This window comes from Accipiter gentilis, chromosome 15 (assembly GCF_929443795.1).
Source record: "Accipiter gentilis chromosome 15, bAccGen1.1, whole genome shotgun sequence".
NCBI classification, from domain to species: Eukaryota; Metazoa; Chordata; class Aves; order Accipitriformes; family Accipitridae; genus Astur; species Astur gentilis.
Window position 1 is genome coordinate 24,631,973 of NC_064894.1, and position 22,580 is coordinate 24,654,552.

Genomic DNA, 22,580 nt, shown 5'->3' on the forward strand with positions numbered 1-22,580 from the left:
TTATTCACTGTTTTTAACCAGTTGGATCTTCATTATTACTCACAATGAAGGCAGATGCTGTACAAAAGAGATTGTTCACATTAGCTTTACTATTGACAAGGAAAAGAGATCTCTCTACTGTAGATTTAAAAAACCTCCAGAAAAAAACTAGTCTCCAGACCACTATGAAAAATCCATGTTTAATTTGTCTCTGCTGGCAGTGCACTGAATAATGATTCATTCCAGTAAGTGCTCATGCTGTAATAAAGAATGAAATTAATAAATTTTAAAAAAACCAACATTTCTTTCACAAAGACAAGAAAATGCACAATCACATTATAATATGCAGCTGTTACAGATGTCTGGGAAAAACTTAGACTTCAAATTTAGTTTCATTTAGTTCATCACTTCATCTTTTGAATTAACTTTAATAAATTTAACAAAAATGGTAACACTGTATTTTAGCAATGCACAGATGGGTTTGGACGTGATTTTTATTTTATTTTATTTTTTGTAGAAACAACATGAGAAAATAAAAGAGCAAATAGATGAAGTGAACGACATTCTGCTAAGTGCCACAACTATTTTGGCAGGACCACAAAAGGTCAACTCTGAGTTAAGTGAGGTAATAAAGGTAGGTGCCTCAGTGACTTGTTTAAATGATATGTCCTGATTTTTTGAACTTTTAAGTCATGTGTTTAGACTACTAAATAAAAAACTCTCCTTTTTTATACTGCTTCAATGAAATGTTGATGAATATTCCCCCCAAAAAGTATAAATCTTCCTGCATGAAAAGCTTTGCAATTACATTTTACTGCATCAGAAATACAATCATATTCTAAGGACACCTAACTGTAGGCAGAGCTGAATGAAGGATCTTGCTGCAGAGTTCTCAATCATTTAATTACATGCAGCTGCCAAAAGATGCTCTGGTAAAAGACTGCACTATATGCTAAATTCCTTTTCTTGTACCGGCAAGTGAGCATAGGAGAAGGCTACAGATCCCAGATACCAGTGTTAAAACCAGCCACTGTCAGGCTGTAAAACATACATAAACAGATTGTCTTACAGAACTCCTCTTCTGGAACCGTAGACTAGTATCAAGTGTTTTGAATGAGACAAGGTGTTGCAGGAAATTTCTAGAAATTTTAGGATTTTGGACTTACCAAAGCTTGCTTTTTTTTTTTTTTTTTTCTTTTCATGTTTTATTTTAACATTTTGAGGTAATTTAAGACAAAGGAAAATTCTCCACAGACATTGACTTTGGTCATAGTTGCCCACTTCTTTTTTTTAACACAAAAATAAATATCAGAAGTCATTAATTTTTCTTTGAAAAAGTTATTTGAGAAAACAGAAGGAAAACAGCTTGCTTTATAACCCTCCCTAGGTGATCAAGCAGCATGATTTTTTTTTCCCCTGTGTTTTGTGCAAAACAAATTGCTGCAGTTTATCATTTCAGGTCCCCCACTCTTGTGGATAAGTTTACACAGAGGGTACATTCACACTGCAGGGAAAGAAGTAGTATGCAAACATCATACATCTTCCATCCTCATCAGCAATAAGTATTTTCACGCTTCGCTCATTCATCCTTTTTCTCTCCCTCCATTTCATCCTTTTTTTGTGTATTTTGAGGCCGCATTTATAATCCTCAAACATATCAGCAAGGTTGTGTATTGGAGAGAACGTGACTGCAGGCCCATTATTCTTCCCCACAAGTATTTCATATAAGGAAGAAGTATGGCTAAGGCAAAGGGATACTACTTCTCCTGCCTACAAATAGATATAGGAAGTATTTAGGAGCACTAATCTACAAATTAGACTAACCCAAGATTTCTTAGCATGAGGGATGTCTCTGTGCAAGGAGACAGAAAGGGACCAGGGCCCGTTTTCCGCGATGTGGCACAGCTCACAGCAGTACAGCTAAACTCTCTGCCCCCCTCCAGCAATTGCCAAATTGTCCCCGGGCCACAGGCACTGCCCCGTGCTATTCCCCAAGGAGGCAGGTTTGGGAGAGTGGCAGCTGGCCAGGGCCAAAACAGTGCCAGGACCCATGCAGTAAGGGGATGATGCGTTAGCCCAACCACTACAGCACTATTTAGTTTACTTGTATAGGTATCATTTAAAAGTTCTAAAAAATAATTTCTGGCCTGCAGACTTCACAGCGAAGGGGTAAAAAAAAAAAAAAAAATTATTGGTTCCATCTCCCAATTTAAGAACCACAATAAGGGGATTTTTGCAAAGATTTGGTTTAATTACTTCACCTATTAGCGAGTTTAATTAATTCACCTATTCTGTGAGACTTGTCATTGTCACCATTCTGGAGCAAACATAAAAGATAGTTAGACATTTCTCAACTGTCTTTCTTCTGTATTTTACACATATATCTCTAATATCTTTTTAAGGGATTCCTAGAATTTTTGGTTGATTTTTATCTTCCTGCATTAGTCTTGCTATACTGACATTCATGGGACAGACTCTTTTACATCTTTCCTCTTTTTGATCTGTTAAAAATATAACATAAAACAAATATAACAGAAAACAACAACATTATAATAATAAAAACCGTAAAATAAAACATAATAATAAAAATACAGACCTGATTTTTTACGATTTTCATCTTCTTTCCTTCCTTCCATATTTTTTTCAGAATGTGTCAGGGTTCTACGCAGAAATAGATGGAGCAAAAAAGGAATTGCAGGAAAAACTAGCCAATCTGTCTCTGTTTGATGATGATTTGGTAGAAAAGGCTATGCATCATGCACACAACCTAAGAAGACTTGCTGATGAGCTGGACCGGTAAAATTTAACTTCAGCAGACTCTGTTCATGCAAGTGCTACTGACTGAACAGCTGAATGAACTAAAAGACAAGCAGAAACACGGTGACATTAAATATGCTGTCTGTAAATAGGCACTAAACAAATCACTGTTAAGTCATGTATGGAAGGACTTGTCATGGTCCAGAGGGAACAGCTGAAGTTGAGCTAAGCAAAATCTATTAATCTTTTCAAAGAATAAACATATATCTTACATGATATTCTGCCTTTTCTAATTTGGCATGTTTTTCTCTTCCCATAGCAAGAGAATAGGAAAGGTAGATCACTGAAGAATAAAATAATACAGTCAGATTAAATGGGATTTGCAGAAACAGCTCATGTCAGTAAGTTCATTCACATTAAAAATGTTCAGCACTATGGGCCATGAAATGGGCATTGGGATCATTTTTTTTCAAGAACTGGTTTACAGATGGAGTAGTTCTGATACTCAATAGGTTGTGTTCCTGTGAAACTGGCCCACCGTAACACCAAAAACTTACTATAAGTCTTCCTATTTTGCTGGAAGATACTAAATGCATCAACATCCCCCAATCTACTAACAAGTCACTTCTAGACAGACCTGAAATTTGACTTTATTTGCAATCGGGACTACCCATGGAAAATCACTGCTGCAAATGAATTCTTAAATAAAATATTTCACCAAATTCTACCTTAAGTAACATCATGGACATATGCTTTTGGAAGATAAAATTAAAAGTACTCTTCAAGTATATTACCTAAATACCAATTGTTTCTTAATATTAGTATGCCCTAGATAGGAGATTAAAATAGAGAAAAAAATAACAGATGGTTGTCTTTTATACAATTGTATAAAGCTGACATCTGAAACTCTGTTCTGTAACACCACACAAACTACAGACAGCCTAAAAACCAAACAATATGTTCAGTCTGAGATCAGCTAACCGGGGGCAGCAGAATCACTTGAAAGAAAATACCCCATATGGCTAGCCTTCATCCCTTACCAAAATAATTTAAAAATTACTACCAAGTCCAACACATTAGGAAGTTAAGAGAAAGCAAACAGAAATAATTATGAAATATCCAGATGGAAATGTGCTGACTCTTTTATTTGTTGAGAAGATTATCCTGCAGTGAAACTTTAATCCTTTAAAACATTTAGCCTGTTTTCAAATAATTTTGTTTCTATGGTTTTGCTTTATAAGCCTGTTAGGCTTTTATTTGGTAGAGTTTCTTCTTTTGTCTTAGGGGAATATAGCAGGAAATTCTTGCAACAACACCGAATCTGGAAACCTAATAATCTCTCAGTGTGCAAACACTTTGAAGTGATTACACACACATGTAAATATATATATATTTAGTCTATATTTAACATATACTCTGAAATCTGTTTATCACAAAAATCTTAAAAAAATAATATTTATTCAAAGTTGCTAACAGCTGAAGGTTGAGCCCTGAACCAACTGCTGTTTGGAATCTCCCCTAAAGACCAGTTATCACCTCATATGCAAATGAAGATCTACTATGCCAGAAAAGCTATCTTGTGTTTTTTAAATCTAACTTTTTGCAAAGTATCATGACCATGGGCAGTCCTTCATCTGATCCTCCCCCTTTTCCCACCTACTTTTGGAAAATATAAACAGCCCAGTGATACAGCTGTCCTGATCACTGGCACACACAAGTCTTTCCATTCATGGCCAGAAGTTAACCCTAAAGAAGGGCTACTGATGGATCTGTTATTCTGTTAATTCATGGAATATCTAATCTGCACTAAAAAAAGATAAAAGCTCAGTAGTCATTTGCTGCTGCTTACATAGATGTTGAGGGCAAAATTCCCAAAGTTATACCACTTGGAATTACCTTCTATCCACATAGTTTTCACCTGCTTCAGATTGACATAAATGGTCATACACAATGAAGAGAATACTGCTTAGGCCAAGTATATTTATCTGTGTAATTATGTAGTCAGAATTCACACAATGGTAAGAAAATTAATCAATTTGAAACTAGTTTGATTCAGTCTGGTTTCTTCCTCCTTTTACTCTCTTTTTAACAGGAATTTGTATGGTGTTGATACAAATGGTTTGGTACAAAGGGCAATAAATGCTTCAAATGTTTATGAAAACATTGCTGGTTATATTGAAGAAGCTAATAAAGCTGCATTGCTGGCACTGAACACAACAAACCGGGTCAATGATGTAAGTAATTTTCATAATATCAGCTTTTATCTTGCAATGCTTCAGGGACTTCAGACACCTAAGTATAAAGAAAAAACAAGATTTAGGTTAACTGTCAGCACTGGACTTCTCACTGCACATTTTGCTTCATCTACTATTTCCTGAATTAAATGCTAGGTAGTTAATTATTCTGCCAGCCTAAAGTCCCCTGGTATTTGAAAAGACGCAACAGGTACTTCTGTCCCTAAGTATAGGGTGATGCTGTTCTGTGAAACTCCAAACAACTCCCTGGCCCTGTAGGAACCTGAGCTGGCATTAGTGCCCAAGCCCTCCTACTCCACACAGCACCATGTGGCAAGAAAGGCGGTCAAGACATCTAACAGAAACATCACTGTTTCTCATAGAAAGTCAAGTTAAAATGGGGCAAAGAGCCCACTCACACACTCAGTGCAGGGATGAGGATGCTAATTTTGTCTCTGGCCCCACTGTTCTGAAATATTTTATATGTATTTTTTTACATATATAGTTTCCAACTGATATACATGCTACTTACCAGCAATTTATTAGTGGGATAGCAAGAGGACTTGGTTAGATTACAGGGCTGTGGGATTTCAAGTCCAACCTTCTGCTTCCAGCACACTACTGGGGACTGCAAGGCAGCTCCCCACGCAGTGCAAGTGTTTATCACCCATGAGAGATGACAGTAGAAATGAACAGTCACAGTGCCTAACTAACATGAGTATCACGTTGACCATACTAGAGTTGATAAATTAAGAGGACTTCTGTGCTTTCTCCATCTTTGTTATTCAGTGTTGTTGCCTGGAAAAGCATACATTTCTCTAAACTTGAATTGCAATCTAGAGAAAATTTTGCTTTTCAGACTTTTCCCAATCTAACCGCCAATCCTCAGATGAAATGAAACAGCAGTGACTTTGCAGTTGCATTTATATGAAGTAATATGTTGTCCACAATTAAACACAATAAAGAGGAACATTTGATAAACATTATTCTGACATTCTTTTTTGGAACATACTTGTAGGCTGCAGTTGGAATTGACACTCAGATCATTTACCATAAAGGTAAAAGCGAAGAACTCCTCAACCAAGCCATGGAGCTACAACGGACAGCAGATGACAGTAAATATATGTCCTTTCTATCTTCCCAGTCAGTTTATAAGCATGCATGTTAAAATAAATTTCAAAGGCACATCACTAAGGCAGAACTACTGCTGTAACAGAATAGTGTATTGATTGAAGTTACCACGCAAAGTACTTGAAATGGCCACAGGCACAGTATGAGTAGTTCATGTGTTGTCATCCTGCCACGTGCTGAAAGTTTATTTCATTCACAAAAGGACCATTTCAGATACAACCACTGCTTAAATGTGTTCCTGCAAAGTCTTGTTCACGGGTAAATATACTCAATCAAGTAGTTCAACTGAAATTAATTCACAACAGTGTAAGTGTTCTGAAAGCTGGATTTCACCAGTGAAGGTTAATAATAAATGTTAAGGTATTTTGGACTTTTTTTCACTGAAAATGAAAGAAAACTCAAACTACAGAAATCACCTCTTCAATTTTTCAGGACCTTTTGAGTTCCTTAAAACTTTTCCTGTATACTTGTTGCAGCTATTCTTAGCAGTTCTGGTAAAGCAGAGTGGGATAGTACTGACTGAGATACAGGTCTCCAGATTTTTCTAAGACAGCCTCTGGCATGCAAATAATGACTGGGACCTGCAAGGTTGCTTTTTCCTTTAGATTATGTGAAGTCAAGAGTGTTAGTATGACCTATACTAAAAGAGGCCATAGTACACTGCCTATGGTGTATTAAATGCTTAATAACATACTTCCACAGGATAAAATATACCTTTTTAAACACCACTTTGATGCCACTCAACTATACCTCCTATTTTCTCCCTGCAGGTAATGATTTAACCATTGCAGACACTAGCCGGCATGTTAATGGCACTCTTGCTAGAATGAGTGTTCTGCGAAGCCAACTGATGAGAGCCATCACAAAAATGCAATCAGCAGAGCCAGGTTGTAAGAGGAACTTCATTTTATGATGCTTTATCTTCACATATTTAAGAGCATATTTTATCTTTGCATATCACCTATGAAGTTGGTATTAAAATTTCAGTCCCAGGGAGGCCTAAACGAATTTGAAACTACAAGACCTAGATAGCAAACATCCAACTTTAACATATTCATAATCAAATTACATGTTTTGCCACAGGAAATTACTAACATTCTTCTTGATCCTCCTCACTACAGTCGTCCTCTCCCATGTTACTCTTGATCTTTTCAGGCCATGGAGAATCTACAAGTCTATGGTTTTGCAGTATTGATAGTCCAAATCTAATTCACATATACATCACACCTGCCAAGTAGACTATTTGGGAGGTAATTACTGGCAGCCTTGATTGACAAAACCTCACCTTAGTTTTTCAGAAAAGAGACATCATAGACCATCCAGCAAGTATATCTGAAGGTGTTCAAAACTGACATGGTCAAGATTTCTTCATTAACTTCAACTAAAAATGGCTGGGTTTTACTGCCAAGACATTACCATATGCAAAATGCCACAGGTTTTACAAATAGAGTAGCTGGTAACTCCAAAAAACAACCAAACAAAAACCCAAAATGCCAGGTATGAAAAAACAAAACCACTTCAGTGTCTTGGGTTTCGCTCCTTCAAAATAACTTTCATGAAAAATATTCAACAAATATGTGCATTTTCTTTTAAAAACTTGATGACAAACAATGTATTTTTTCATCTCTGTTCCAACTTCCTTGCCTATGTAACAGCCATCAAAATCCAAGGACATTGAAAATTTCTAACAATCTAGAATGGTAATGAGAATTTCTTAAATTTTAAGAATTAATATGATTGTAGAACAACCACAGGAAGTTTTGAATATTCCCTGTAGAAATAAAGAGAAAACCAGCCAAGCAAGGCTGGGTCCCCATTCTGCAGAAGGTAAAATCCCCTTAGCCTCACCACTTTCTAGATACTGGGTATAGCTCGCCTGAATCTTTGAAAAAGTTCATTTCTTCTCATCCCCTATTTATTTTGTAGTGGAGGCCAGAGAGCGTTTGGAGCAAGCTAAAATGAAGACTGCAGATGCTCTAAGTGCTACCATGACAGTAACGCAGGCTACGGCCCCCATGGATGAGAACGTGAGGTTGTGGTCTCAAAACCTGCAAGACTTCCAGCACAACTCAGCAGCATACGACAGTGCTGTGCATTCAGCTGGGGATGCAGGTAGGGTGACCTGAATTTTGCCATTCCTTAGCATTAAAAGGTCAGTGAATCATCACAACATCATGTTATATGAATTGTTTACATTGCATGTTCATTGCATATAATCCTCTAGCATCTTACCTCCATGAAAACATTTCAAAAATCAGCAGTTTTCTAGAGACTTGACTATACTTTAAAACTTTTGGATACTTAAGCATTTCCAAAAGTGACTTAAACACTTAAGGGCTGAAGTCTTATTGGCTTCTAAGTCATTTTTATCAGTGTACCAAGGTCACACTGAATGGTAGACAGCTTGTTTAAATACTTCTTGCTATTATGATTGGTAGTTTCCTTTTTTTTTTAAACATTGGGAGGCATTTGAAAACAGGGCCCTTTTGCCCTCAGTAGTACAAACATGGAGGAGAAAAGGTCCCTGACTTGATGAGCTTGTAGTCTAAACAAAGGAGGCAAAGAGGCTTAGGGAGGAAATACAGTATTTAAGCAGGGTGATTGCTAGAAAAGATGTAAACATCACGTTAATTCCACTTTTATTGTCAGGGGAAGGAGGAAAAGTAGAGTAAAAACCAGAAGACTTGTTATGAAAAATTTAAGGCAAATAAAAAGACAAAAGAAAAATGGAGGCAGGCTACAGAATTAAAATGAAGATGATAGGGAAGAGTGGAAAAAGAGGCAGAGAGAGTGAAGCTGAAATGAAGTGACTGGTGAAAGAAGGAAAAGAAAAATTAGGAAAGAAAAGAAAAGAATAGAAGTGAGAATATTCAGAATAAAAAATTGCTGACAAGCACCACTACTTATTGGCTCAATGTATTCCTGGCTCTGTTCAGGAGGCTCACAAAGGTCCCAAGGTATTCACAGCTAGGGAAGCTGGAAATCCAGAACAAGAAATTTCCTGCATATGTTTGATGATATGTACCATCACCTGCAGCACTGTCCAGTGATGTCTTCCCTCCTGAAAGTGCCTCAGGGAAGGTCCATAACTCCATTGACTCTACTTCCAGAAAGTCTGAATCTCAGATCTACTGCCCCAAATCCCTTTTCCTTCTGTCAGGAGCTTTGCAACTTGAGTGTCATTTTACTCCAAATGGTGTTATGAGTATCAAACCCAGCAGTGCTTCTAGTGCCCCAAAGCCACACTCTTCCCTCTAGACTGAGGAAGCCCAAGGGTCATGTTATTTCCAGAATTCAGTAATGGATAAGACACTCACACTGATATTTTTGGTTAAGTGAGTGCTCCCAATAACCGGTATAAAACTGGTTCCCTCCACAAGAAGAAATTCAGTACTATTCAATAGCCCAACCTTTGGCTCCAGAACTGGAAGCAACTCACATTTCTCTGAGCTTTTAATCAGGGAAACATTGAGCCACTCCCTCCGGGAATGGGTAAGCTCACTGTTAACCACTGCACAGAGCTCCATAAAGGTGTAATTGATATAACAGTTGTATTGCATTGCTGTAAAATGTTTTTGATCACCACAGAGCACAGTTTAGACTGTGGGCTATGGGCTCCAACTCCCATTTAAGACAATGTAAATGTGGATACGATCGGCATTCAAGGAGGGAATGGTATAAGGAAAAACATCTAAGAGACACAGTCTGCTATAGCTTACACATGAAGGTTTTTGTTTAATTTACCTTTACACTGGATTTACATTTAACATTTATCAGTGCCAGCTTAGTATATAGAGCAGCAACACAAGCTGCATTTGGTTCTTCATCCTCAAAATGTCAGCAGATATTCAGGATTCAAAAAATCTTCTCATACTAGCTAATATACTATAAGAAATATTTCCAGTAACATTTGAGAGGCTCTGTAAGAATGGAGAAACCTAAGATGGCCCAGCTCTCCTAGTTGGTTATGTTACCAAAAAGACACGCATGGTACACGCAACACAGGTTGTAAAGAACAGGTCAGCTCCTATGTGATGTGCCTGGCAAAAACGTCTTCTCTGTGATAGTGGGTTTGCAGGTAGGGAGTCACCTTGAAAGTATTCTGATCATATCAGAGCACCTGGAGGGCCTGCCGACCACAAACTAACTGAGAGATGCTAATATGCAAACTACAGCAATGTGTGCCCTACTACATTTGTGGAAACAGCTTTTCCATGGCATTGTTCATCTAAAGGCATTTATTTTTTTGTTTTAAGCCACGATGATTTTTTTGCCAGAAAGATTAGGTGGAAATAGCTGAGAAGACAGATCAGTGCTACAAAGGAGGCTGGCGTGGGTAATGCTCCAGTCAGATGCGACTGTGATTCACAGCCTGGGAAGACAGATGTAGACACGCCAGGGCATGGTGGAGTGTTCTCAGATCAGCTGTGTATGTTGCCAGGAGAGGTTGATGTGGCAGGAGGAATGCCCATCAAAGTCCAAAAGAAAGTCACAAAAAATGTTCAGACAGGTGCCTGAAACACCAAAACACCTGATCATCATGCCAATAACACTACCATGGCAGCTGAAGCCTCTAAGCTGGCAAGTCTGGATTGCCTTTGAATAAAGCTTGCACTTGATTTTTGGAAACGTGAGAGCATATCTTGGCTGTGCAGTTTGTCTGAGAATACTCCCTATGCCGCCATGGCGCAGGCAACAGGTAGGCTTCAGCAGAGAGGATGAAGGACAGTTTGGGAAGGAAAACACAAAAGGAGAAAGTGTCTGGAAGGTTATAGTTGAGGTATTTCCTCCTTGACAGTTTCCCTTGTATTCTTTTTTGTATTTTATCACTGGGTAAGACTAGTTTTCCTTTTTCACTCTCACCATCACCCCCAAAACTAAAATAAAAAATCAATATTCTTCTGTGTTAAAGAATGCCATTATAAAGGACAAGGGGAAGAGATTTATGGTGAGATTTTACAATAGTACTAGTAGTAGTAGATGTTAGGTTTGTGTTTTCATGTTATGGTTGTGTTTAAAGTTTAATACCTCAAATTTCAAACAGATGAAAAGCCAGTTTTTTAAGATATTAGATCAGACACAATTCCAATTCTCTTGCTGACTATTAAAAAAAAAAAAAAAAAGTGGTTGAAATTTGCTAAATAATTTTCTTAGCTTGCAATTTTTTTACTTTGAGAATGTGGGCTTTTTTCCAATGCAATGGAACATTGATTTCAAAAGGCAGAGAAAACTTTCTGTAAGTTGATTATTATACTGGTTAGGTTTTTTTAAGTAGAAATTTTGATGCATTCTGGAATTAATTTGTGGCCTAAAATTCATTGTAGTTGTTTGAGGATTTGCTAAAATAATGGCATTTTAATGTACAGTAAGCCTTATATAGAATATCTGATTACTGACCCCTGACACATAAGGTCTTTCAGGAATTAATGGGAATAACTGGAGAGTCTAAAGCTCTATATGGCCCACTCCTACACTGAATTTGGAAAGTAAAACACAATTGAAAAGAGCCAAGCAGAGAAACAGCAGGACTGTGGCAAATAAAACTTTTCAATCTATCCAAAGTGAAGCAGGACTGGTAGGACTCCATGGGATCTTTTCATACTCTGGATTGCTCTGAATGAGGCTGAGAGCAGCTTCAATCTTTAGACAACACAGAACTGGAAGCACAGAAGAGTGATTGGAGCCTACTCTTCCTTCTTTCCCTTCTATACAGTCTCAGTACATCTGAGGATTAGCTCCTCTGTCTCTCCGCTGTCCTCTCAGACCAGTAAAAATATGAGAGGAAGAATATAAGATCAGGTGGACACAAGCTGACAACCCCTAAAATATAACTGCAAACCCTACAAATCTGGTCTTAACCTTTATAGCGAATCCATGTCATTAAAAATTAACTACGACTACTGGATCTTTCTTATATGCATGTAGCTTGTGGCTAAAATCACATTTCATTATACTCAGCTACTTGTACCTACATCTAATTAAAGATGAAAACTGATGTGATGTGTAAATATACTTCAAAGGGCAGCATGTCATTGGAATCTGATGTGATGAAATTGGATTCTAATTAGGGGTAGTTATTTTTCTTTCTCAGTAATTTTTCTGTCTGCTTATCTTTCTGGGAAAGGACTTCTCTCCCTTTAAACACAACAAAGCACCTGCATTTCCCTTTGATAACAATCCTACTTGCACATGTACCAGAAGACACAGCAGTGAAAGACCAAAGGTCCAGGACTCTGATTCATGACCCCTGGCAGATGTAGGCAGGAAAGCTGAAGAGATTACCACTCTCAGTTTAGGTGCACATGCATCATCAGCTAAGGCTTTGTACCGTTGTACGGTACAGGTCTGTTACCACAGTCTGAAAGCAGTAGTGTTTGTTAGTAGAGTGGGCTGTGAACCACACACAGACACATCACCTGTGCAGCTGTTGCTGCTATCATCTGGGTGATAACGTCTGGAAGAGATGCACAGCTGAGACCTGAGGGAAATAACCTATTCATGTCCCCTAAAATGAATTTGAAGAGCTCATGAACCATAGCTCTTAGCTGTGGTTCCCAGGTCAGCCACAGATATCCAGTGAGAGGCTGAACAAATAATCCTTCTGCTCCAGTTGCCATATTTGTAAAATTGGGTTTAACATTTATTTGCCTTGAAGGAAGATGAAAAGGTTAGAATGGTTAACGTTTGCAAAGCTCGTTGAGGAAAGTATTAGAGAGATACAACATCATGGTAGTACCTAGAAGTCCCATGAAAAAAGTAGTCTCTTTCGTGCAAACTTCTTTCTAAAAACTTTTGCAATACTAGATTCTGATAAATCTCTACCCTTTCTGAAATCACTGCCTCTCACACACCAAAGTTAGGACTTGTTCTTAAAGCAGAAGGAGATAGGTGAGTTAACCTAAGAGGGTAAAGAGGAATTTTCCTGGTGCAAAACCAGTGTTACAAAGAGGAAAAAAAACAAGCTGTCACGTCTTTTCTAACTGCAGTGAAGAAACTTACAGAAGTCTTCCCTCAACTCCTGGACAAACTGCGCAGAGTAGAACAGAAGGCACCAGCAAACAATATTTCTTCCAGCATTCAGCGGATCAGAGAGTTAATTGCTCAAACCAGGAGTGTAGCAAGCAAGGTAAAACTTTTGGATGGGACTTTTAGTTACTAGTGCTAATAATCAAATGCATCTTATTAGGAGCTCCATTTTCCAGGGCTATGTTAGAAGCCCAAACATTGACATTATCACTGCCCGACAACTGGATAAACAAAGTACTGTGGAAGTCATTAAAATCTTTACCGTGGCTATTTGCAAGCAATTAACATTACCATGGTATTCATGGTAGACTACTGCTACTGCCTTAGCAACTTTAATTACCTAATTGGCCTAAGTGTTAAAGATGGCCACAATAGCAAAATCATTTAAAGCTAAAACTAATAGGTCATTACTCAGCTGGCAACATTAGTTACAAGCAGTAGTAATTATGGCAATTTAACGCAAACTTTTCTGAGATGACAGTATTTCTTTTTTTTCTTTTGAATTAATTTTCTGCAGGGTAAGAGAACATTTGGCTCACATTTAATAGAGGAAAACATTTTCATTATCATACATTAATTATGAGGTATTTTTCTGTAACAAGAACACCAAGGTCAAAAATTAAAACAGTATATATGAATTCATTCAGATAAATAAAAAATTCAGTGCATTATTGTACATTCACATTGCTGAAATATGCTGTCCACGTACATTACTTAAAAAAGAAAAGGAAAAATCAGTTAGTACATGTGCAGTGCTTGGCTGTTCTTTAAATCTATTTTGTCATTCAGGCATACAGTGCTTAAACTTGAAAACATTATTTCAGTTAATGTTGAAGGCATTTTGAACTAAAATGAACATGTTTTAAAATTTTATTAGCATCTCATCACTTTAACTTCAGTAATATAAGAGGATTACTTGTGAACAGAAAACTGGTCAAACTACTCCCAAAGCAAAGAAATAAATTATGTGTAGAAGTTTTATAGCTATGGAAGAATTTCATTATGTGACATACATAATGATGTAGCCCTGATTCAACTAAGCACACATCTATGTCCCACTGAAATTTAATTTACTTTATGAATATGCTTAAGTGCAGTTAATTAGAAGCTGTAATTAATTTTAAAATTAATTTCCTTCATCTTCTTTACAGTGCCTTCCAGAATTGACTGTTATAAACATACAATTTTGCATAGCCAATATATAGGTGCCAACTTAGCTCTTGCAATAAGCAAGGCTGCTGGTTAAGTATTCTTGCACATTTACCTTAAGTAATGTCTCCAGACAGCAATAACATGTCTCACTTAGCACACTTGCAACTGCAGGTCCAAGTTTCTATGATGTTTGGAGGCCAATCAGCTGTTGAAGTCAACCCAAAGATCAATGTGGAGGAACTGAAATCTTTTACTTCCATGAGCTTGTACATAAAGTTTCAGAACGACAACCCACAACTGGCAGCATCTCCAGACAGATTTATTTTGTACCTTGGAAACAAAAATGTAAGAGTATAACCCAGTTAATTTTTATATATATAAAAAAATTTGAAATAGTTTTGAAGTTTATTTGCCCTTGGTTTTTCCTCTCACTATTTCTTTATGTTTCAAAATAAGAGGTGTCTACTATATGACTGTCACTGATTTTGTGACAAGCAAAGAGCAAGGGTTCCCGAGATGCCTGTCCTTGAAACTTCTCACCCCAAACAGTAAAGAACTCTTGCTAAGAAGCAAATTAGACTGTCTATGCAGCATGTTGCTGTGATTGTCACTGCTGTGAGCCACACTTGCTATCTCCACTGTTGGTACTGAGGTGCTCTGAAGCAGTTAATATCATCTGCCTGGGTTTTGTGGGCCACATTTTAATCAGGTTTATGCTGCTGACAGTGTCAATTCCAAATCTCTGAGGTTACAGGCCCACAACATAAGCAGGTTTCTTTGCCTGTGGCTTGTGCTGCTGTTGTACACTCTGTGCATCACTATTTTGAAACACCTATAAAGGGCATATACTCTCACGACCTCTAAGTGTTGTGAAGTAATTGTTCTTTAAATTGTGGTTCCTAAAAGAAAAAAATCACACCTCACAAGCCAGGTATAATCCTGGCAAGCTGTTACTTGGGAAGGGTAAAGAGGCAAGCTTTTCTTTTTTAAAAAGAGTGTCTACTGAATATAAATCAAGTGAAGCCCCTCTTGGCAGAATATTTAATTGCAGCATAAATCCTAGGCTTTAGACAAATGTTTCTTCCTATTTCCTGCATATGACACTGCACACTAAATACTGATGAACAGCTTCCCACTGAACATGACTGATTTATGGTCAGATGACATCTCATGTCCTTGTATTTACCTCAGTCAAAATGGATATAAAGTAAAATATCAGAGACCTTTTCTGTACAGTTTTATATGGTGAAGGAAAGCAGTTAGAGAATGAATCTTTTGTTTATTAGTTAGATTTAAAGGTGTCATTTAGTCTATAAAGCCCACCCTTTATTAATGTTCTGCATTAAATCTCTTTCAATGTTGTAGCCCTGACGCCCTTCTCCATTGGTGTTTTAGGCAAAAAATTACATTGGTCTCACAATTAAAAATGACAACCTTGTGTACATTTATAATCTGGGGGGCCAAGACGTGGAGATACCTCTGGATGCCAAGCCAGTCAGCACCTGGCCTTCTTACTTCAGCATCATCAAAATTGAGAGGTAAAGTGATAATGTGCATTTCCCCAAAATCAGTTAATAGAAAAAAAAATCAAACAGATAAGGCTGGGTCAGAACTGCTCATCAGGAGTCTTCAGTACCTGGTTCTATTCCTTCTGAAATAAATGGAAATTCTCTTTGCTTTTAGAGAGCCAGGACCTATGGGGCCACAGGGGGGGAGAGAAAGTGTCTGTAGTTTCTCTCCTTCTTTTCCCCAAGAGTACCAGTCTTCTAGTGAGGAAATAAAAACCCCTCCAGGAGTTGGAGGCTTGCTGCTTCTTTTTGAAGTTTAGCCAACACGAAACTCTCTTTTCTTACAATTCACTTCTACAGGATTGGAAGACATGGCAAAATGTTTTTAACCGTGCCCAGTCTGAGCAGCACAGCTGAAGAAAAATTCATCAAAAAGGGAGAGGTTCTTGGTCCTGGCTCTCTCCTGAATTTGGAACCTGAAAACACTGTTTTCTACGTTGGTGGAGTGCCTCCAGACTTTCAGGTTGGTCAGATAAATAGTCTGTATTCAAACCTAAATAATGCAAACCTATCTTGCTGGGCTTCCCTTTAAACACAGAAATGGTTAATAAATAAAATATCCTTATTTAGTCATTTGTCATCTTAGGAATCCATCTTCTAGCCATGGTGAAAACTACTGTTTTCTCAAGCATATCATGTCATACAGTAAGATGATTAGATTCCTGTTAGCTGTCATTCAAGTTTTCTGAAATGTAATAAGAAAAAAGCTTGCTGGCTGTTAAGTAGTATGTAAAAATTCAGGCCTATTAGCCCAGCTTGCACAAAGTTTGTAGGTTACCAGGTTTTTTCAATGCTAATAACATCTTGATGCTTACAGTTTCTTTTTTACCACTGTCACAAAAATGAAAAGTAATGTACTGTTAATATTAGGACAGTGTGGGAAACTAGTAATATAGTGATTTGTTTGAATTTAAATTATCATTGGTTTAAATCCGGCCTTAGAACAGCATGAAGACTTGCCTGTGCAAGACATGTCTGAAAATCTGTGTGAGACAGTTGCTTCAGTCTAGTCCTTAGCAGTCAGCATGAATTAGCACCTCACGTAACCTGCTTATGTGAATATACCAGGTCCTCTTTTTGGATTTAGAAATTGTTATGAATGATCTTGGCTATGAAAATTCCATGACTGAATGAAAACATACTTAGAAAGACTTAAGTTCTTTAAGCTAACTGTAGTAGGTGCTAAAAACATCTAACTACTGTTCTACAAGCAGCCCTCCTAACAATATAAAAACAAAGATTAACTCAATGCACTTACATATGCCTGAGCTTTTGCATTGCTGTGACTGCCAGCTATATGCCATGGTTTGAATTTTTGATTACTGAACCCTGGGTGCAAATTGCCTGCAAATAGGACTGAGGACTGAATAATAGTTGCACACACACAACAACAACAACAAAAAATCCAGCAAATGAACCCTCCAGGTCTGTTCCAGAGCAGGGCAGAGGAAAAGGAAAAGAGAAAAGTGAAGAAAAATTGGAAGGAGAATGGGAAGAAAAGGATTCATGGAATTAATTTGATAAGCATATGGGTCTCTTTTCCCTTAGGAATGGACACCTCACATTTTCATTTATTAACATACAGTCTTATTTGCTAAAAGCTTTTGCCTTTTCTTCCCTGTTACATTGTAAATATGAAATGTACCACTTAACCATTAGAAGTCTCATACTTAACATAATTTAAAAGAATAGAAGAAACAAAGGAAAAAAAGGAAACATGATCATTTACAAAATGTATCTGTGCTGCAGATAAGAATCTCATTTTCTCTTACAGCAACACATATTCTGCATTGCTGTATTACCATTATTATTATACCATAAGCAAAATGGAAATAATGAGAAGCCAAAGAAAAGTTACTGGCAGTGATCAGACTCTGAAGTAAAAGGGGTGTTATTAATATCACACCTGTTCCACAGGACAGAGTATTTTAATATTAAAGGAATGATTCACTAGCTCTATCAGCTTTATTCTTTTGTATTTTTCCCCTCACCAATGTGGCTATTTAAATTCCATTTGCAGTGACCATTGTTAAAAGAAGGAGGTTTTTATATCATGCTAACTGTTCACAATAATACATAGTGAGGATTAGCCACTGGTACAGACTTTGAATCCAAGTCTCATGGGTTTAAAGACCTCTCTCATTTCTCTCTCTTTCATCACGGTATGAAGTTATTCTTCTGGCAGTGAAGGATGTCAATACATTAGATATGAAATATCTACTGAGAGATTCAAATACGCTGAGAAAGATCTATGATTAGTCAAATCTTAACCCTTTTCCCCTTTTCCAAGTGTGCTCCCTTCAAATCTACAAAAGTTCTTTGTTTGCAGTTGCCTTACCTGGCCTATTGTTCTCACTGTGAGACCATTCATGTGCTCCATTTTAACTTACAGCACAACGGCCATATCATGATACGGACTGCAAAGACTATTCCGAGGTAGCATCATCCCATTCATTTCAAAACACGAAGAGCACAGGGACAAAACTGACCCCAGGTACAAAAGCTGTCATGATACCAAAACAAAAAGTGTGACTTTTCTCCTTTTACTTTTCCTTGCCCTCTGCACAGCTGCCTCCTAGCTTAAACCTACCTGGCTTCATCGGCTGCCTGGAACTGGCTACCCTGAACGATGATGTGATCAGCCTGTACAACTTCAAGCACGTCTATAACATCGACACCACCACATCGCCACCTTGTGCCAGGTAGGGGACAGTCCCACCGTCACTCTGCTGCTCTGGTTTGTTGCAAGTGCCAGTCCCGGTGGTTCTATTCTCGTTTTACATTACAAACGTGAAGGTGATACTGAATTGTCCAGAAGGAACTTGGCCACTTTTAACTCCTAGTTGTGTCAACAAGTTAAACTTACATATACATGGGAGTTGGACTCGATGATCCTTATGGGTCCCTCCCAACTCAAGACATTCTATGATTTGCTGCTGTCTCCATTAACTCTCTCACATCCTTGCTCATGCCTTCGAAAGGGTAACTGATGTGTTAGCTGGGCCATGGTCCAGGCTGCCTCCTCAACCCCACTGCTTGCCTAGGACAGGACTGCTCCTGACTTGAACCCTGTTACTGCAAGCAATACTGCTCCAGTGGGCCTGGCAAACTTGAGTGCAGTCCCACCCCCAGCTAGCAAAGCCCATACCAAAGTTATCTTTCTGTCACACACTCTGAAACCCACAACAGAAATTCCTCAGATAAGCCATTCACAAACTGGGAAATGCAGCCCCTAAAGTAGAAGTCAACATCAACTGCAGCGTTCATTTAGCACAGATATTAGCAGGCATTTTGTTCATACAACCGGCAGCAACAGTAGAATCTCTCCATACAAAGAAGAGGAGAGGAATGTGCTGCTCTCACTAGGAAGAAATGCAGGATGTGTTGGGACAGAGCAAATGATTGCTTCCCATACCATTCCCACAAGCAGGGAACGCAAGCAGCTGCTCTCCAGGACAGTGCATGCAGCCGCTCCTGGGCTCCCCAGCAGAGCCCATGCTCAGCTAAATCCCTCAGAGAATTCCAATGGGTTTCTGCGCAAACTGGGCAAGCTCTTAATAGGAATGTATGTGTATCCTTATAATGAGGAGGTGTTGTGGGCCTGCCGCATTACAAGGATGAGCAAAGAGTTTTTCTATCCTCTACAATCTACACAGAATAAAAGCACAATGTAATGATGAAGGAGGATACACCTTCAAAGATACACACTGTTTTTCAGAAAAAGTTCCCAGAAAGAATTTGAAAGAAAGTCATCAGTCTCACTGCTGCCAGGAAGAAGCAGCAGTACAGAACAATTATTTCAAGAAAGTATGCTAATTGTAAAGGCCTTTAAATTTCCCCAAATTAAAATGGGGATATGCCAAATACTACTTCTCCTCTTGTTTTTTCATAGAAATAAGTTGGCTTTCACTCAGAGCCGGGCTGTGAGCTATTTCTTTGATGGCTCTGGCTATGCCCTGGCAAGAAACATTGAGAGAAGGGGAAGATTCAGCCAGGTGACTCGGTTTGACATAGAAGTTCGAACACCTACAGACAATGGATTGATCCTGCTGATGATTAATGGGGTGAGTACCAAATCCTCTTGTTACCCTTTATCCATGAGTGCCACAAGTTCCCCAGTACTTACAATATCATGAAAAATCCAAAATGCTTATGTTCATACATTTAACTTCCAGAATGAGGAAATATTTTGTGTTTGTCTGGTGCATGTATACATTAGGAGGGAACTGGAACTTGCTCTGCAAAGGCCCCAGGAAGCCGAGGCCCTGAGTTGGACTCTGCTCTCATCCAGATAGTCAGGTCTTCAGACCGGTCATACCTTTGCAATGACACTTTGAGAGAGATTCCGGTTAAGACCAGTAGTTGCACCTTTATTTAAATGTGAACACACAATCAAAGCAATAGGAAATTTCTATGAAGTAACTCCCATAAAGCGGCCACTTTGTGGTAGCTGCCACTTTATAACTGTGTCTCAGGGTGTACTAAATATTTATTTAAGTTACTGAAAACAGAAAGTAGTCCAAATAAAAAGGCTTGATCCAAATATCACCAGCTTTTCAGAAGTTTGAGGGTGATGCCAACTCTGTAAGGGTTTGAAGAAAGTAGACTCCACATGCAAATATCTTCTGAAGACAAACTCGGATTTTTTTGGTTTGAGGATCTCCACATCAAGCTCCCAAGTCCTGTGTGGATTACAACTTGGTAAAGCTACAGAAAACATTCTACTATGTAGATGCAGTCCACAGACATACACTTGTCTAGACACCTACATGTACCACTGCATTGAGCATTTAGAAGAGAAAAAAAATCCAGTCTCATTAGAAGAGTTACTCTCTAGTGTTTACCTTTAGGGTAACTTCCAAAGGAGAGCTGTGGGGAGTGATTTGCTCTGCAGCATAGCATGCCACCACTAACCTTCGCTCTTAGGAGGTTTTGGACTAAGCAACTGCTGTTAGAAGTTTAACAGCCTCTATGGCAGATCAGACATTTTTCTTCCAAAGTGCCCAGAGGTTTGTTGGACATGTATGGACTTTGTGTGTTAGGGTGGAAACTGCAATCAAGTCGGATGTTAGCTGTGGAAGACCATGCCGGCTCACAGGCACTTTTAGAAAGACTGAGTAAGCTGGTCCATTATTCAGCTCTGCAAAGACAGCTCATAAATATTCTGAATGTAATCCCTGTTTCATTTTCAAGTTTAAGCTGTTCAAAACAAACCCAAGCTGCAGTTTCATTTAAAAGCACTAGATTAAGACCTACTTTTACTACTTCAAGTAATGATTTCTGAAGGTGCACTCATTTGTGTTAGAGACAGCAGTTCTTGTCCTGCAGTAGTTTTTTGAGAATTATTGTTCCCATGTTTCCATTAGGCATGGGAACAACAGCACAAACACTAGGAGAGAAGACAAGCATTAGCATTAAAAGCATTAACCCAGATGTACAGTTGCTGTAAACTGTCCTTTCTGCTTCTTTATATTCAGTTTTGGAACAAGACTAATTCTATGGTACAGATCTTCATTTCAAGCACTCCCTAAAGATTTCTAAAGTAGAGATCCTGTTTATAAACTGTAGGTCACCCAGCCACAGAACAGAAGCCAAACCATGAAGCAGGAATAGTCAGGAAATCCAGAAATCAAACACACAGTAAATACTCTCTACCTATTGCTCAGCCGTCAGGAAATACATCAGTGCTGATCAGGGCTGTGAAAAGATATAATCCTGAGCTATTACAGGCATCGTGGCAGAAGCTGCTAATGCAGATACAGTCATTCTAGCACAACATTGCTTTTAGCAGTATAACATCTTTCATTTGGGGCGTGTGGTATTACTTTGACAGTAAATAGATGTGTTTGCATTAGGAACAATTTGCTGGTAAAGAATATTGACATCACTGTGCTACCAAATACTCTTCCTACACGGAAACAGTTCATCAAGTCTTAAAATAAGTGCTGTTTATCAATTATGTGTGCATGTGTATATACACATATATTTTATATACATATAAAAAATCCAGAAACTTAGTTTTGCAAACAAAAGTACCTTTTCCCAGCATGCTTTTCACAATATCAGACACTCTCATAACATTGTTTATTACTTTTTTTAATTGCTCCCACAATCATTGTCCTTTTCTGACTGCTGTTTTGTTTTACACAGAGTATGTTCTTCAGTCTAGAGATGCACAATGGTTTCTTGTACCTTCGTTATGACTTTGGCTTCAGCACCGGCCCTGTGCTGCTAGAGGACTCCATGAAGAAGGCTCAGATTAACGATGCTAAATTTCATGAGGTAGAGATGCAGTTACAATCAATCACAGCCATTTGACCAACTATCCCAGCAGCTCCAAAGCAGCAATAATTTACTCCAACACCAATGAGAGGAGCAAAGGGATGAGGTGTCAGGTGGTGATGCAGCAGAGTGGGCAGAAGAGTAGAGAGCATGCCCGCCTTGGATGTGAAAGAGGACACGCAAGTCCCACCACTACTGAGCAGTGGAAAGGGAAGGCTCTCCCTGCCTCCTTGTAAATCAGTGCTTGTGGACAGATTCTGCATATTATTAGACAAGGACAGGACAGTTCACATGGGAGAAAAATTGTTATTAATTCAAAATGAAGTTATATCCAAGACAACTATGTCCTTCAAATATACAACTCTCCTCAACTAAAAACATGTCATTATGTTAACTTGACCACCTTAGTTGTTTTGCATTGTATTACAAGAAATATTGCATTTCCCATTTC

General features: G+C 38.3%; 1 protein-coding gene across 1 annotated transcript in view; it reads left to right on the forward strand.

The window, feature by feature from the left end:
• Nucleotides 1–22,580, forward strand: part of LAMA4 (laminin subunit alpha 4) — a 106,855-nt gene that overhangs the window by 60,928 nt on the left and 23,347 nt on the right. The window contains exons 12-24 of the mRNA XM_049817891.1: nucleotides 497–613; nucleotides 2,627–2,775; nucleotides 4,829–4,970; nucleotides 5,989–6,085; nucleotides 6,872–6,988; nucleotides 8,028–8,213; nucleotides 13,088–13,227; nucleotides 14,451–14,624; nucleotides 15,675–15,817; nucleotides 16,148–16,310; nucleotides 18,416–18,549; nucleotides 19,740–19,911; nucleotides 21,998–22,129. Coding sequence (XP_049673848.1) covers nucleotides 497–613; nucleotides 2,627–2,775; nucleotides 4,829–4,970; nucleotides 5,989–6,085; nucleotides 6,872–6,988; nucleotides 8,028–8,213; nucleotides 13,088–13,227; nucleotides 14,451–14,624; nucleotides 15,675–15,817; nucleotides 16,148–16,310; nucleotides 18,416–18,549; nucleotides 19,740–19,911; nucleotides 21,998–22,129 — 1,866 coding nt within the window. The remainder of the gene's footprint in view (nucleotides 1–496; nucleotides 614–2,626; nucleotides 2,776–4,828; nucleotides 4,971–5,988; nucleotides 6,086–6,871; nucleotides 6,989–8,027; nucleotides 8,214–13,087; nucleotides 13,228–14,450; nucleotides 14,625–15,674; nucleotides 15,818–16,147; nucleotides 16,311–18,415; nucleotides 18,550–19,739; nucleotides 19,912–21,997; nucleotides 22,130–22,580) is intronic.